The sequence below is a fragment of the Phyllostomus hastatus genome, unplaced genomic scaffold (genome assembly GCF_019186645.2).
Source record: "Phyllostomus hastatus isolate PE091 unplaced genomic scaffold, TTU_PhHast_1.1 phas_contig_283, whole genome shotgun sequence".
In the NCBI taxonomy this organism is placed as follows: domain Eukaryota; kingdom Metazoa; phylum Chordata; class Mammalia; order Chiroptera; family Phyllostomidae; genus Phyllostomus; species Phyllostomus hastatus.
In genome coordinates this window covers 9,345,995-9,362,795 of record NW_025333833.1, presented here as the reverse complement: position 1 = coordinate 9,362,795, position 16,801 = coordinate 9,345,995, and the positions used below count along the sequence as shown (strand labels likewise).

Here is a 16,801-nt window from a genome sequence, read left to right as displayed (position 1 = left end):
AGAAACCACCTCCAAACCATGTGGAAGGATGGAGAGTGATTGGTTCATCCCCAGCCCGTCATCTGCCCAATTTCCACACCCCCAAGGCAAACCTGTGTTGTGTGTCTTTCTAGACCTTGTACTATACAGCCTGACTTGTTTAAAATTTAATTTTTTAAGTTGTGGTAAAAGACACATAATATAAAATTTACAATACTAACTACTTTTTTTTTTAGAGTTCAGCTTCTTACTGAACGTATTACAAAAGAGGTTTAGTCAAAAAGACCAAAGCCCATGTCATCAGCGGACTCTTCAGATCCTTCTTTCTTTGCTCCCACTTTCTTTTCCTCTGCTGGGGCAGCAGCGGGGGAGGGGCAGGACCTCCTGCTGGTGCCGCACTGGCTGCTGGGGCATGTCCACCTGTCGCCACACTGCAGATGCGGCCCCCAGTTACAACAGTAGCCACTTTTAGGTGCAGAGTTCAGTGACATTAAGTACATTCCCACTGTTGTGCGACCATCACCACCAGAACTTTTTCATCTTCCCAAACTGAAACTCTATACTCTTAAGTAACTCCCAGTTCTCTCTCCTCACTTCTCCCAGCCCCTAGGAACAACCATTCTACTTTGTGTCTCTGTGAACTTGACTACTCAAGGTTCCTCATGTAAGTGCAATCATAAAATATTTGTCCTTTTGAAGCTGATTTATTTCACTTGGCATAATGCCTTCAAGATTCATCTACTGTTACAATGTATGAGAATTTCCTTCCTTCTTAAGGCTAATATTCCATTGCATGTATGTACCACATTTTACATAAATCTATTCACCTGTTGATAGATATTTGGGTGGCTTTCATCTTTTGTCTACTGAAAATAATGCTACTACAAACACAGGGGTACAAACAGCTCTTAGAAAACTTGCCTTCAGTTCTCTGCAGTACATAAACCAGGAGTAGAACAGTACTCTTTGTTCCACCTACACACCAACAGGTTTGATACGTTACTTGTAAATGGCTTGAATGATGACCCCCCTGCCCCTTCAAAGGTATGTCCACGTCTGAACCCCCAGAACCTGTGAATGTGATCTTATTTGGAGTAAAGGTCTTTGCAGATATGATTAAGGATCTTATGATGAGGTCTTCTTAAGTATGTGGTGGCTAGGCCCTAAATCCAATAACGAGTTTTTGTTTTTTTTTTAATCCTCACCTGAGAGTATGTTTATTGAGAATATGTTATTTTAAAGGGATGGAAGGGGAAGAGAGAGAAACATCGATCAGTTGTCTCCCATACACACTCCCCAAACTGGGGATCAAACCCCAGCCTAGGTATGTATCCTAACCAGGAATCGAACCAGCAACCTTTTGGTGTACAGGACTAATACTCCAAACAACTGAGCCACCCAGCCAGGGCCCATGACAAGTTTCTTTAAGAGACAAAAGAGAAGACAGACACAAATGTGATTATGCGAGACTGGAGTTACGCAGATAAAAGGAATGACTATAGTTTGGCCACCAAAAGCTGGGAGAAGGAATGAAGGAATTATCTCCTGGTACCAAGAGTTCTGCCAACACCTTGAGTTTGTATTTCTAATTTCCGGAAGTGGAAAAAAAATTTAAGCCAGCAAATTTAGGGAAATGTATGCAGGTATGCAATGGTATTTCTTTATGGTTTTTATGCCCTGAAACTAATGAAATCGAACTTCTCATGTTTATTGATCATTTGGAGTTCTTCATTTGTGAAGTGATTGCTCATTTGCCGATTTTTTATATGGTTGCCATTTTACTTTTCATTCACAGAAATTACTCACATATGCTTGATACTATTCCTTTGCCAGTCTGATGTGGTGCAAATCTCTTACCTAATTTTCCCTTTACGGTGTATTAATGAACAGAAATTCCTAATTTATTGAAGTCGAATTTATCAGTCTTTCACTGTATGGTGTTTGCTTTGTGTAACGTTAAATCTTGTTCTCCCTTGGTGTCATAAAGATATTCTTTAGAATATCTTCTAAAGTTTTATAGTTTTAATTGTCACATTCAAGCTTTTCTTTACCCTTTGAGATGGATCTTTTTTATATTGTCAGGCAGGGATCCAACTACATTTTTTCCTCCTACAAAAATGTATCGGAGAGTCCCTCCTTTCTTCACTATTCTGCAAAGTTACCTGTGTCAAAAGTCAAATTTCCTTTTTTGCATGGATTTTCCTCTGGGCTGTTTCACAGTCTATTTGTCTATCTCTGTGCAAATATTATACTGTTTAATTACTATACTTTTAAAAGTCTCGATATCTCATCAAACAAGTTCTTGCACTTTGTAGTTCTTTAGGAGTGAGTATGTTTTTGGTTCTTTGCACTTTCACATACATTTTAAATGAGCTTATTAAACCTTATGAAGAAATCTTCATAAGGGTTGCTGGGTTTCTGATTTAAATTGTCATGAATCAATAGATAAATTCAGGGAGAATTAACATCTTTATGACACTGAATCTATCTATGAATATGGAAAAGATTTCCATTTATTTTAGTCTTCTTTCATGTATCAAAAAATTCTTAATTTTATAAACATTAAAGATCTTGTATGCATTTTGTTAAGTTTATTCTTAAATATTTCATTTTTTTATTTCTATTATAAATGGTATCTTTTAAAAATTAGATTTTTCTAATCAATTTCTGCTAGTCTACAGACATGTAATTAAGTTTTGTTTATGGATTTTATATTCAGCAACCTTGCTAAACTCACTTATTAATTCTGGTAACTGACATGTGAATGCTAAATTTTCTACCTGCATAGTATGACCCATAATAATGAAGAGTTTTGCTTCTTCCTTTCACTCCTTAGGTGAAAATAAGCATCTTTGTTTTATTTCTAAATCCAAAGAGGTCTTCTATGTTTCCTCATTAAGTATGATGTCTGTGTTAGGGTTGGCTCGTTGCTTTTGTTAACAGCATCCTATATCAGGACAAGGAAAGTTCCCTTCTGTTGCTACTTTGATCTGAGATTTGTTTCATTGCAAATGCTTTTTACATTTTATTAAGTGCCTTTTCTGAATCTAATCCATTAAGATGTCATGTATTTTTTTCTCCTTTAATTTGTCTAAGTAATTCACCACATCATCAATTTTTTAATACATGTTAAACTCCATTTGGTCATGGAACACCTCATTTCCATTTCATGGAATTTACTCATTTCTTCTATGTTTTCAAGTATATTAGGATAAAAATATTTACAGTATTCTCTCAACTTTCCCATTTCTGTAGCATTTGTACATTACTGCCTTCACCACCCTTAATCATTAACGTTTTTTAAAAATCATGAAGTAAAACTTTTGTTACATTAGGCTTTCATTTGTAATCTGAACAGAGTTAGTATACATTACCTTTCTGTTCTGCTCTCTGTTCCTCCAGTTCTTTCTTCGGAGCTTTAGGCTTTATTAATTCTGTGTCCCAGGCAGCCAAAGCTTGTTTCTCCATTTGACGAATTTCTGCTTCCTCTGCATCTAAGCGTCGCTTCCACTCGAGCAGCTCTTCCGCATGCTGTCGCCGCTGCATTAGTTTCTGCTCCCGCTTGGTCAGAAACCTATGGTCACACCACGAAGAACAGTGAGAGAGCAAATCAGTAGGCAGAAATCACTCAGCGAGCGCTATCACTCATCACCTTATCAACAAGCTGTGTAAAAAAGAATATTCTCACTCCTCATCTGAAAAACTTTTGAGATCACAGAAGCTCAGATGAGCCAACTTATTTAGAAAACGAGAGAATTTATGTTTTACTTGTAATTTTAAGAGTAGCAAAGGAAAAAGAGTGGTAAATTCAGAGAAAAAATCTTCAGAACATCTGCACAACCATGACTGATAATATATATTCTTTTTTCATAGGTGATTCTTTTTCACAAAAGAAGACATATGGGGAATTTTTTGTGAAGGCTCAGGCTAGAAAACACACAAACTCAAAACAACAAAGGCCAAACCAACAACAAAAAGCAAACCCCAAAGCCCCCAAATAAGCAAGCAAACAAAAAACATGTTCATGTCCCATTTTGACTTTTATTTTCAAATTCAATCTGGTTTTGCTTCAGGTGTAGTGAGTTTGGGAGCCATTACCTAAGAGATACAATGTCAGGTGTTAATCTGTTTTCCATGGAGAGAACACTGAGCACTAGTCAGATGCCATATACATAAAAACGTAACTTTATTTATTGGAGTAAAAGGATGCACCAAATGCCTCAAATTTCTCAGCTTAACCCTATCTCTGAAATTAAATAGCCCAATATATCTTAGCTTCAAAACATTAGGAGAAATGACTGATTTAGGAAAAGTTCTTTGAGTAGTTAAAAAGCTATTATTAAACTTTTCTCAAAAGTAGACGTTGCAGCTTCATAAAAGGTGGACTGCTCATGTAACTCGTATTAGATCTGTAGTGGTAGCTAATCAACAAAAATGCACCCAGGCATCCAACAAGCATTTGATATAAAGCACAGGAACTGTCACACTCCACTTCTTGAACAGTCAGCACATCAAATTAATGTAGAAACAAAAAGGTTTCTATGGGACATTTGACAAGAGGCCTCTAGGCTCTTAGGGGGAAAAAAAAGAAAGAAAGAAAAAAGCAGCAAACAAAACAAACAAAAAGAACAGAGCATGCTCTATCAAAGAGTGCACTGAAAAAGGTGCAAAGTTACCTGACCAACTGGTTGTAGATATACAGCTGGAATTTGGGATGAAGGTTGGGAAAACAGACACTGAGAGAGGCCCAGTGATGAGACGTAAAGACAGAGAAGAAGTAGTGAACAGGAGAGCAGTGTCTACAAAATAAGGAGGAAGATTTTAAAACCAAGAGATCAAGAGGCAGAAAGAATGAGAAAGGGAAAGCACAAGAGCTGAGTGAAGAACTTTTAATATGTTTCCTGAGGAACATTACAAGCTACTTGGTTAAAGCAAGTATTATATTCTGTGTGACATATAAAACATGTACCTTTTATAGATCTTACCAATGATTTCTGAATAAACGTGCCTTTCTTCTTACATATTGCTTAACCGTCATCTATACTTCCAGGTAAATTTACTTGTTTGTGAATAAAGTAATGAGAAATACATTGTAGAGCTAAGTATGTTTTCCAATAAGCTTTAACATAAGAGTACAACAACTATGGATGTGACCCTACATATCAGCAATTCTACATACATATGTTCTCTTGCACAAGTGGTTTTTATATCTGTACCTTGTCATATATTTTAAGTCTTGAACTTAAATTAAAAAGCACTACATTTGCCTTATTTAACCTTACCATCATGATCAACTTGAAAATAATAGAATTTTAAAAATCAACTTATACTAAAAATACACTGTTCACCTCTACAACATAAAGCTTACTGCCACTAACAGGACCTAGTGGAAGTTATCGTGCTTTATGTTTAACAAGGGCATACTTGAATACTGATATACAATACCCATCTTATAAATTATCAGGATAAGAATTAAGAATAAACTAAGCTAGTCCTAATAAATACTGCCATTAAAATAATCATGCTATGGACAGCTCAATCATAACATTAAAAGAAAATTATATATGTTAAAGTTATAAAAATAGCAAAACCCCACTAGTTTCTCTCCATTTTAAACAGTAAATAGATTATATACATGAAGAAACAAGTCCAGTCACAGTATGGAAAAGTTAACTCTCTTTGACAGAGCATGCTCCTGTTCACATGCACAGAACAACAACTTACAGCTCAAGGCAACATTTATTGCCTTGGAAGGGCAAGGAATTGTATCGGTACATCATGGAAGTGAGAAAATCTAGGTATAAATCCAGCCGGTCACTTGGATTCTAAAAAGTATGTAGAATCTTGCCTACATGTATATCTTTATAAAACAGACTACCAATGTGTTTTATACAACTTAATATTTCACTTAATATTTTAACTCCCCTTCATTTACACACACACACACACACACACACACACAGATATATCTGGATTGCCTTGATTTTCACACCAAAGTTCAAGGGAAAACAATTTTGCCAAATTTCAGTAAGACACTGCAATCTTCCTTGCCATTCTTTATGAATGTAAAATAAATTTATTTTTATGCCAAGTATCAAAATATTATGCAAAAACACACGTACTTGGCAAAAGGTCCAAAAAAATCTATTCATAACATTCAAACTTCACCCACCCTCTTAAGTGTATAACTGCTAAATGCATGCATGACCTAGTACAAAAAGTAGAATATTGAAACATAAACTGTAAAAAGACACAATTTAATTTTTTGTCCAGCTCAATAAAGGATAATTTCTTCTATTAAAACAAATTTTTCTAATTAAAACAAATACTGATCTTTTTTCACATGCAAAGATTAAGCATATTCAAATGCTCTAGGTTAGAAATAAACAACAAAAAGAAATGGCCAACAGAAAAAGAAGAGAAAATATTTTAAGAAACAGTATAAGGAAAGTTTAACTTAAAGTTAGAACTTCTTCCCAGAGCAATGTTCTCTATATAATATATGTGTATTCTAGAAATGACGAGTATCCTTTAAAAGCTGAATAGAGATAAAAGAAGTACTTCACACTAGAGTTAACTCCTTCAAGATGCTGCATGAGTACAAAATAAACAAAAGTTGTCAATCAGAGACATAAATGTCTACTACTAATAGAAAATGCTACTAATACACTTTATAGTTGGTGTTAAGGCATCACCCCAACAAAGCCTCTGATGGTAACAGAACAGTGGATTTAGGATTAGAGGTATAATAGATTTAGTATAAATGGAGATTATGTTCCTATAATGTTTAATCTTAGGAAATTCATGAGTGCCCTGGTTGGTATGGCTCAGTAGACTAAGTGTCAGCCTTTGAACAGAAAGGTCATGGGTTCAATTCCCAGCCAGGGCACATGCCTGGGTTGCAGGCCAAGCCCCCAGTTGGGAGCATGAGAGAGGCAACCAATCGATGTATCTCTCTAGCACATTGCTGTTTCTCTCTCTCTCTCTTTCTCCTTCCCTGTTGGGAACCGCCCTGCCTGGTATCAGAAGCTGTAACCCCCGCCTAGGCTAAGACTGAGGGAACGCCCTTGGAAGCGTAAGCCAGCTAGGAGACAAAAGCTTATCTCCCTGGCAGGAGCGCTGCTTCATTCATAACTGAACCCCAAAGCTTGGTTGGTTAGCCAAAGACGGGTAGGATTCCCCAAGGGGGGAACGATCTAAGACAGGCATGATCACATGGGAGGCCCCCAAGAAAGGACTTTGGGGGCTACAGCAAAAGGGGGTGTTGGACCCTCGCTCCTCAGCTTTGACATAGCCTGAGTCCTCATCATCTGGGAGAAAATCTCTTATCTGTTGGTTGCCTTAGTTCCCTTGCTCCACCTAAGCCTGAAACAATAACAGGGTGGTGCAGCCCTGTGCTGAAAAGGCCTAAGAAAGAACATGTAAATTCCTGTGAAACCTTCTTTGTTTAGAATGCTCTCAGTTGAATGAGAAGGGTCCAGGGAGGAAGTTAGTTTGTTCCTTAAAAGTCTTACACCTCTTTGACCCTGACTCAAAATAGGCCCTCAGACTTCCTTGTTATCTATTGTTTGATCCTTACTTCCTAGCAATGAGTAATGAGCTTTTACCTGAATTCTTATGCAAACGAAACCATAAAAAGCCTCTCCGAGGGGGAATGGCGAGCTCTCCCCACCAGGGAGGGTGGCCATGTGCCCTCCAGGAGAGAGGGTGGCCAAGGCGCTCCCCACGTGAGGAGTGGCCATGCTGTTCCTATTCCCCCACAGGACCTGGTTGCCTCTGTGCATGTTTTCTCTCGCGTTTCAACGAGCCATCCTCAGCGTTCCGTCATCACTGCTGGCCGGTGACCCACGCATCACTTCCCTTCCCTTCTCTCCAAATAAACAAAATCTTTAAAAAATTATTATATAAAAAAAAAAAAAAGAAATTCATGAGTAACTGATTCATTTTTAAAATCACACTTTCATACTCTAAACTTGGCCTATGTAGCTATTCAATTCCAGCAATCAGCCAATGGGCACTCTTCCAGTTTAAGGGTCAGTTTCTACTAACTTTAAGTTATCAATGTAGTTTTTTTTTTTTTAAATCCTCACCGGAGGGCATATATATTTTTTACTGATTCTAGACAGAGAAGAAAAGGGAGAGACAAACCCTGGCTGGCGTAGCTCAGTGGATTGAGCGCAGGCTGCGAACCACAGTGTTGCAGGTTCGATTCCCAGTCAGGGTACATGCCTGGGTTGCAGGCCATGACCCCAGAAACCACACACTGATGTTTCTCTCTCTCTTTCTCCCTCCCTTCCCTCTCTAAAAATAAATAAATAAAATCTTAAAAAAAAAAAAGAAAAGGGAGAGACAAACATCGATGCATGTGCCATTGGTGATCAAACCAGCAACCTTTTGATGTATGAGGATGACACTCCACCATCTGAGCCACCTGGCCAGGGCCAGTGCAGTTTTTGTTTTTTTTTTTTAAACCTGATGCTGAAAGCAGATAGGCCAACTAAGCTCAACTTTAACTTCAGCTGGCTAAAGTCCAGAGAGCAAGGTTCTAGCTCTATCTCTGCCATTGTGTGTGTGACTTGGGACAAGTTACTTAATCCCTGTGGGCATCAATTTCTTCCTGTAAAACTAAAAGACTATACTAGGTGACTTCCCTAAGGGCACTTCAAGTTCCATCATTTTATAATTCTTTCTTTCTCCATTGAAGTACCTCCTCATCTGTTTTGAAATACCATGACAAACTGCTAGACCATGTGTCATAAATGAGAACCTTTTTTTCCCTGGGTTAATATAACTTTAGAATGTTCCAACAGATTGTAAAACCATGCTATAATTTCAAAGAGCAAAATAAAATAACAAACTCAAAACTATCAACAACTGAACCTAAAAAGAAATAAAGATAAAAAACAAACAAACAAAGCAAACAACTAGAACAGGAACAGAATTACAGAAATGGAGATCACATGGAGACCACTGATCAATAAAGTGTCAGTGGGGAGAGGAAGGGGTAGAATGGGGGAAAAGGTACAGAGAATAAGAAGCATAAATGGTACATAGAAAACAGGGGAAGGTTAAGAATAATAGTATAGGAAATGGAGAAACCAAAGAACTTATATGTATGACCCATGGATATGAACTAAGGGGGGTTGGGGAATGCTGGTAGGAGGGGAGTGTATGGCAGAAGGGAATAAAGGGAAGAAAAAAATGGGATAACTGTAATGTCATAATCGATAAAATATACTTAAAAAAAGGATCTAAATTTTAAATGATACTCTAGTTCTACTATTATTTGGTTCTGAAAGATATTAAAACAAAACTCTAATACTCTAAATCATTTTAAAATTTTTTCTGGATCTATGATTCCTTAATTCTATATTGTTATAAGTAAAAATAAAATGTGTTTTCATTTTTTTTAACCTCATCCAAGGACGTATTTAAAAAAATTGATTTTAGAGAGAAAGGAAGAGAATGAGGGAGAAAAACATTGATGTAAGAGAAGAACATCGATCAGTTGCCTCCTGTATGTACCCCAATGGGGTTTCAAATTTGCAACCCAGGCATGTTCCCTGACTGGGAATTGAACTGGCAACCTTTTCGGTTGACAGGATGGAGCTCAATCCACTGAATCACACCAGCCAGGGCTATTTGTTTAACTTTTTTTTTTTTTAAGATTTTTATGTATTTATTTTTAGACAGAGGGGAAAGGAGGGAGAAGAAGAGGGAGAGAAGCATCCATGTGTGGTTGCCGCTCATGCACCACCTACTTGGGACCTGGCCCGCAACCCAGGCATGTGCCCTTACTGGGAATCAAACCAGTGACCCTTTGGTTCACAGGCCGGCACTCGATCCACTGAGCCACAGCAGCCAGGGCTGTTTAACTTTTCGATTAAAAAAGTTAAGTACATTTACTTCTAACTGGGAATATTTTTAAATATTCAAAATACTTAAAGGGATATTATAGAAGTTTGGTGACCACAGGCTTCAGTTGTCCATGCTGCCTTGATCCACAATGATCAAATCAAAAATAATGTTTGTTTGTTTTTCTTATTCTAGAAAGTACTAATTCTAAAGTATGTTTAATTCTGAACACTCATCCATGAAAATTTCCTTGATATACTCTTTTCATTACAAATTTCTTCCCTCTACTAACTTCCTTAGCAACTGACTTATATATATTTCTCTAAAGAAACCTGATACTTGTTTTTTTTCCACCTACACTATCAACTCTTTGAAACAAGATTCATGTTTGATTCTTTATTTCCCTCAGAATAAGGCTCAAATGATTTTGTTATAATTGGGTGCTACTGTAGCAAAATTAACTATTTATTGAGTTGAAGATCTAATTCTAAAGCTTTTGATGATCTGAATGGCGTTTAAAAACTAGTTTTCACACATTAGTTTGTTTCAAGATCAAAAAATATTGCATAATTATAATATTTTTCAATGTACTGGTAATTCTGGAAAATACTCCTGTTCATTCTCCAATTTCAGCACCATCATCCCAACCTTAATGCTAATTTCTTTGCCACTGCTGTCCTCACCCAATCCCTACCCATAAATACAACTGTATCACTTCAAACAACAAATCAAGGAGTCATTTAAAAAAAATAGTCACGAATGCTTCAAGGCCTATTCTCTCTTACAAACTTCTCAGAAGTTTACTGCAATAGTTGATAAAGAAAGGGAGAACAATACTACAAAAATTTTAGGTTTTTAATATTTTGAATTCTGAGAAAATAATTAACAGAACAAATAAATAAATCCAGCCTTGAATTTGTCAAGGTTTAACCAAATCTGAAATAAGCACCTGAGACTATCTCACAGATAAACAAGGACTCGCAGTTTCTTCCACACGTGATTAAACTTATTAGGCTACCGCTCACAGAGACCAGCAATGACGATCTCACTGACAGAGACAACAAAGGGTCAATGAAGACACTACTCCATTAGCTGTCGTTCCTCCGACATTTATCAAAGACATTTGGAGACAGATGTAAAGTGTCCATCAGTTATGAAAATTTATGAGAGATTATTCTGAATTCAAAGATCCTTGGAGCAAGACAGCATGTCGAAACAGAGTATGGGAAAATTTTATTAGGAATGAAAGAAAGCACCTCTAGTTTAAATTTCAATGAATTCCTATTTGAAGAAGCCTTAATTAGTCTATTCCATGGAAATCATCCAAAAGGAATATTTAAACATTGGTGAATATTTGGTTTCACCCGCTTATATTTTTTATTTTTAAAGTTTGTACTTATTTTTTTTAACTTATTTTAATAATCAATTTAGGCATATTTAAGTTATGAAATGCCAATATTGTTACTAAAATGCAATCTCCATTCAATAATGCAGTCCCAATGTAAGACACTGCACCTACAGCAAATATTTACTAAGATTTGACTTACAACTGCTTGGCTGTTCAGAAGCTAATTAAATCATAGATTGATCTCATGAATATAAAGCATATTTATGAACACAGAGCACTATTAAATTTGGTAATATGTGGTACACATCACCAAGATATCAAGATAAAACTTAAGTTCCATCTGTGATTCAAATTGCAAACTTAAAAGAGTAAACTCTCACATAAATGTCCTTTTATACGGTCAAAGCTGACATACAAGTGAGCTACATTTAGGTAGGCATAGCTTTCTTTAAAAGAACCTTTAAAAACTTATACTTGGAAACGTTTTAAAAGAACAGTAGAGTGTCGAATCATTCAACACCCCAGAATTTCAGTCTTTGTGGTCGCAACTGAGCAATCCACACCTACTCACAAGGTTAAGTCTTACTCTTCTATCTGAACAAGCCTGCCACCTGTCGGACCGCCTCAGGACGAGATGACCCCAGGATACACCATTAAGCGGTTGCTCCCCCAAGTCAGTAGACCTGTCTTCAGATTTCAGAGAAGGTACAGATTTCACACTTACAACTTTCAGTGAAAGAAAGAAGAAAACATTGTCATGGGCATATGTGCAAATACTACTTTGATTTTTAAAATAAGAAACCTGGCTGTATGAAAAACAAGAATATTTGTTTTATTAATCAGATCTATAGTTAACTGACTTCTAGACAGACTTACTAATTCTGTTAAGAAGCTACTGAAACCATAAAATATTATATCAATCTAATCTAATGAAGTACATTAAAAATACTACTTGTTGCTGCTACTTCCAATGTAAACACAAAATATTTATAAAAACGAATTACTTTTCATCCATGCGGCTTCTCATTTTCTTCAGTTTCTGCATAATGCTGCTGGTCTCGCTGCTGGAGATGGAAACGGGGGAAGGGCTGCGGGTCTCCAGGTCGGTTGGGCCAGGGCTGACTGCCTTATTCTCCTTGGCATCATCATCACTATGAGAGTCCTACAACAGAGGGGGATGAAGTAGTACAGTTTCCCTGGAGTTTGAGATTTCAAAGTGATCGTAAACACTTCCTCAAAATTAAGTTTATCTTTAAAACAATATTTCTAAAATAGCCAAAATTTAGGTATTACTTAACAAAATTTTTATCACATATTTAAAACTAGCTAAAATAAAAATTTTGTTATGTATATTTTACACATATTTATATATAATTAAAGTGTAATAACTTTTAAGACATTAAAAAAATCAAGAAAACTTCTATCATTTGTAATCCAGTATCTAAATGTCCTAATTTTAAAAAATGAAACTACTCAAAAAGGAATATAAAATTATACACATTATAACTATATAAAACATATATGAGTAGACACAAAGAAGGGAACACATACTTATTTTAATCACAATGATTAATGGATCTTTTTTCTGTAAATATTTCTTACAGAAAATATTTTCACAAGTTAAAAAGTTTATAATAAAAAGACATTTAGGAGCCATTGGTTTAATCAATACATTATTCCTGATGAATTTGTTCATCAGAAATATCAGTCACTTATTCTTTCAACTTTTCAGGAAGAGGGTTTGAAAAAATCATGATTTAAAAAAAAATCCTCACCAGCGGATATGTTTATTGATTTTAGAGAAGGAGGAATGGAGAGAGACAGAGAAAGAAACATCAGTCAGTTGCCTCCTGTATGCACCCCAACCAGGGACTGAACCCATAACCTTTCAGTATATGGGATGAAACTCTAACCAACTGAGCCATCCAGCCAGGGCAAAGTTTGTTTGCTTTTTAAAATTGATTTGAGAGAGAGAGAGAGAGAAAGAGAGAGAGAGAAAGAGAAACACTGATCTTTTTGGTCCATTTACTTACACATTCATTGGTTGATTCTTGTATGTACCCTGACTGGGAATCAAATCCACAACCTTGGCATACTGGGACAATGCTCCAACCAACTGAGCCACCCAGCCAGGAGGTCACTGTTTTTACTTTGTGAACAATATAAACAAAGTAGATCCCAGCTCCTTCCTTTTTCCCTTCCTTCCACCTTAAGGCAACATCATCATTACTGGGTTAAATCTAAATCAGGTGCCACAACATTGAGAAGAACACGTATGTGATATTCCTGCCAAAGATGCACAACCTGAATCTACTTACAAGGAAAACTAGACAAACCCAAGTTGGAAAACATTCTACAAAATAACTGGCATGTAATCTTCCAAAGTGTCAAGGTCATGAGAGTTAAAGAACTTTTCCAGACCGAAGGCAACCAAACAGACATGAAAACTAAATGCAGGATGTGCTTTTGAGCTCATGTTTCGATAAAAAGAACATTACTCTGACAACTGGAGAATCTTGACTGAGGTCTGAAGATTACATGGTAGTAATGTATCAATGTCAACTGTTAGCAACATACTCTCAACTCAAGAAAACAGAGTTCTTTATACTGTGGTAGAAATTTTGCATGAATTTAAGATTGTTTCAAAATTTAAAGTGTATTTTAAAAATCAAAGCAGAGAACATCAGAGTAATTTAACTATACTGCAATGTAGGTTGGGTTTTTCAACACTAGCTATATTAACACTTTACAGTGTCTCAGAACAGACCCAAATTTTGTTTTTATCTGAGTATCTCCTTTGAATCATGTATCATCATATTAATGTTAGAGAGCAGAAATAAATACAATATCAAGAACAAAAATAGTCTCCCTCATTAATTCTGAGGAATATATTTGGATTGTTAAGGAAGAACAAAGGCTCATTGTCCCAAATGAGTTCATAAATGGAAACCATTTTTAAGCTACATATATGCTATGTGCCCCTTCCAAAATTTGAATATTCCATGGTAAAAAAATACTGTCACTATACATAAAGACACATACATAAAAATGTATCCTAGTTCATCATTGTATCATAGTGCTAGGATGAACATACTCATCGTATTAAAAAGTAATGCAAGGTTAGGTATTAGTAAGCAGTGTGAGGCAGAAAACAAAGAAATAAGAATTCATGTAATTTACCAATTTATTCTCCCCTGCAGATTTTAACTTCTCCTGAAGTTTCATGGTGGTCTGTCGGATCCTTTCTATCTCCTCCTGCTGTTTAAGAATCAGTTGTCTTTCCTTCCGAGCTGCCTTATTGGCTTCTTGCAGACGTTTAATTTCTGCCTAAGGTTTAAAGAGTTAGGAAAGGTACTGAGATTTGGAAGAAAAAAAGTCCAAAGTAATTATTTGAAAAAGAAAATCCAATCATCACAAATAACAAAAATAAACATATACAGTATTTCAAGATAAAGGTAAAAACATGGAAAACTTTGTAAATATTAAAAAAGTCACATAACTCTATCCATCTAAAGTAATTTAACATAATCCCTTAAATAACTGTAATTACAACAGACTGGTATTTCATATGCTCTCTGTAAACGTCATATACCCTTCACATTCTTCCATAGTGCTGCCTGTTCTACACACTTATTTTTTATTGCATATCAAGTAAACTCATTAACATAATCTTTATTCTATTGCTAATCTCTTAAACCCCTTATCATTTTTTACCATCACCAACAATCTTTAATGTCTATAATTGTTTCATACTAAGCATTAGTTCTTTAGGAGACATGTCCCCCCCACCCCCCAAAAAAAGGACAAATAAGTCACAGAGAATGAATCATTTTTATGGCCCTTAAAATCATTTTAAAAATTGCTTTCTAAACAGAATTGTCTCCACTTAAAATGTCACCAGAAATATTTAAGGCTACACTGTACCAAACTCTTTCCACACAGGATATTATCAGGTTCTCTGTTGCTAATTAAGTGGGCAAAAGATGATACACTACACTGTTAATAATTGTTAAAATTTAACATTTTTCATGAATGTTTTCTTGTCAATAAAATTAAGCATCATAAAGTTATTAACAATGTTATAATTTCTTGCAATAATGTTTGACACTTTTTTGAAACTAGATGAAAAATGGAGAATAGTTCACAATAAATATCTCACTTCCAAAATCCCAAATTAACAATTTTTAACAGTTTGTCATTGTTTCTCCTAGTGTTTAATATTGAGCACTACAGATAAAACCAGCCTGCAATCCCCTACCCCAACTCCTCATGGTAACCACTCTCATGGAATGTATGCTTCCAGTACGTTCTTTTCAAATTCTTCTATAAATATTTGTACTTACTTGCAAAAACATATACTGTTTGGTTTGTATGTTTTTAAATTTTATAAATAATATCATACATACATATTTTCAATCTTGCTTTATTTATTACACATTGCTTCTTTTTTTTAACCCTCACCTGAGGACATTTTCCAACACTTTTTAAGAGAGAGGAAGGGAGGAGAGAGAGGGAGGAGAGAAACATCAATTGGTTGCCTCCCCTACACATCCTGACTGGGATCAAACCCACAGCCTAGGTATTTGCCCTGCCTGGGAATTGAACCTGCAACCTTTTAGTTTACAACATGACATTCCAACCAACTGAGCCATACCAGCCAGTGCTAGACATTGCTTCTGATATTGCTGTGTTGATTTATACCTATATGCTGTATAAAATTATATTGGAGGTACAGGTATTTCATTTATCTATTACCCTATGGTTGGATAAGGTTGCTGCCTACTATTATAAACAATGCTACAGTGAACATCCTTGCACTTCTTGTGCCTCCTTGGACACACACATTAGTTTCTGTGGAGGAGCAGATCTCAAAGTATGGTCCATGGGACTCCTTGGGAGGGTCTCTTAGGGTCAAACCACCTTCATAAAACACATTATTTGCCCTTTTTCATTCTCATTCTCTCATGAATATACAATAGCATTATATGTACTTTTAAGAAAGTTACTACATTTTCCAAAACAAAAAAAAATTAGTGAAAAAATACTATGTCGAGTTTTGCAAATCTCTATTATCTGGATTGATTTTTTTAAAAATATCTTACATCGTCATTCAGAAAATGATAGTTCAATGAATTATGCAGCTCTTCCAATACTGACATATTATCGTAGGTCAAAAATTACATTCATTAATATCATCACTGATCTCAAAAGTTCATCAATATTGAATTGGGTGGTAGGTAGAAATTTTTCAAAATTCTGACTTTTGCTTGAAAGTTTGAATTTTGTGTCTGAATAATTCTTTCAAGTCTAATGGAATTCCATGAAAAACTATGGCTAGTTCTGCTTGCAGTTCAAACAACTGTACAAATTATTCTCCTTTGGTTAATAATCATTGTACTTAGGTTTCTAGCAAAAGTGCTTAATTGTGGGCTTTCCATTTCTAATCACACAGGATATGAAAAAAAAAAACAAGCACTCAAAGGTCAACACTCAATAAAATCAATAATTTTTTTTACTTCTTAACCAGGGCATTTTTCTGTGAAAATAGCTTTTTTCTTTTTTCTTTTTTTTTTAGTTTCAAGTGTGTGGCAGTAAAAAACATTCTGACTACTTATATAA

The 16,801-nt window shown here is 35.6% G+C and overlaps 1 protein-coding gene across 4 annotated transcripts in view; it reads right to left on the bottom strand.

Annotated features, from left to right (window-relative positions):
• The window catches only part of CEP350 (centrosomal protein 350), a 112,254-nt gene that overhangs the window by 27,831 nt on the left and 67,622 nt on the right, over positions 1–16,801 (bottom strand). For 2 of the 4 annotated variants that reach the window (XM_045838707.1, XM_045838706.1), the window contains 4 exons: positions 14,363–14,509; positions 12,187–12,344; positions 4,656–4,778; positions 3,354–3,553 (listed from right to left, as the gene is read on the bottom strand). In XM_045838707.1, coding sequence (XP_045694663.1) covers positions 3,354–3,553; positions 4,656–4,778; positions 12,187–12,344; positions 14,363–14,509 — 628 coding nt within the window. The remainder of the gene's footprint in view (positions 1–3,353; positions 3,554–4,655; positions 4,779–12,186; positions 12,345–14,362; positions 14,510–16,801) is intronic. The other 2 variants (XM_045838708.1, XM_045838709.1) reach the window with 1 other exon arrangement.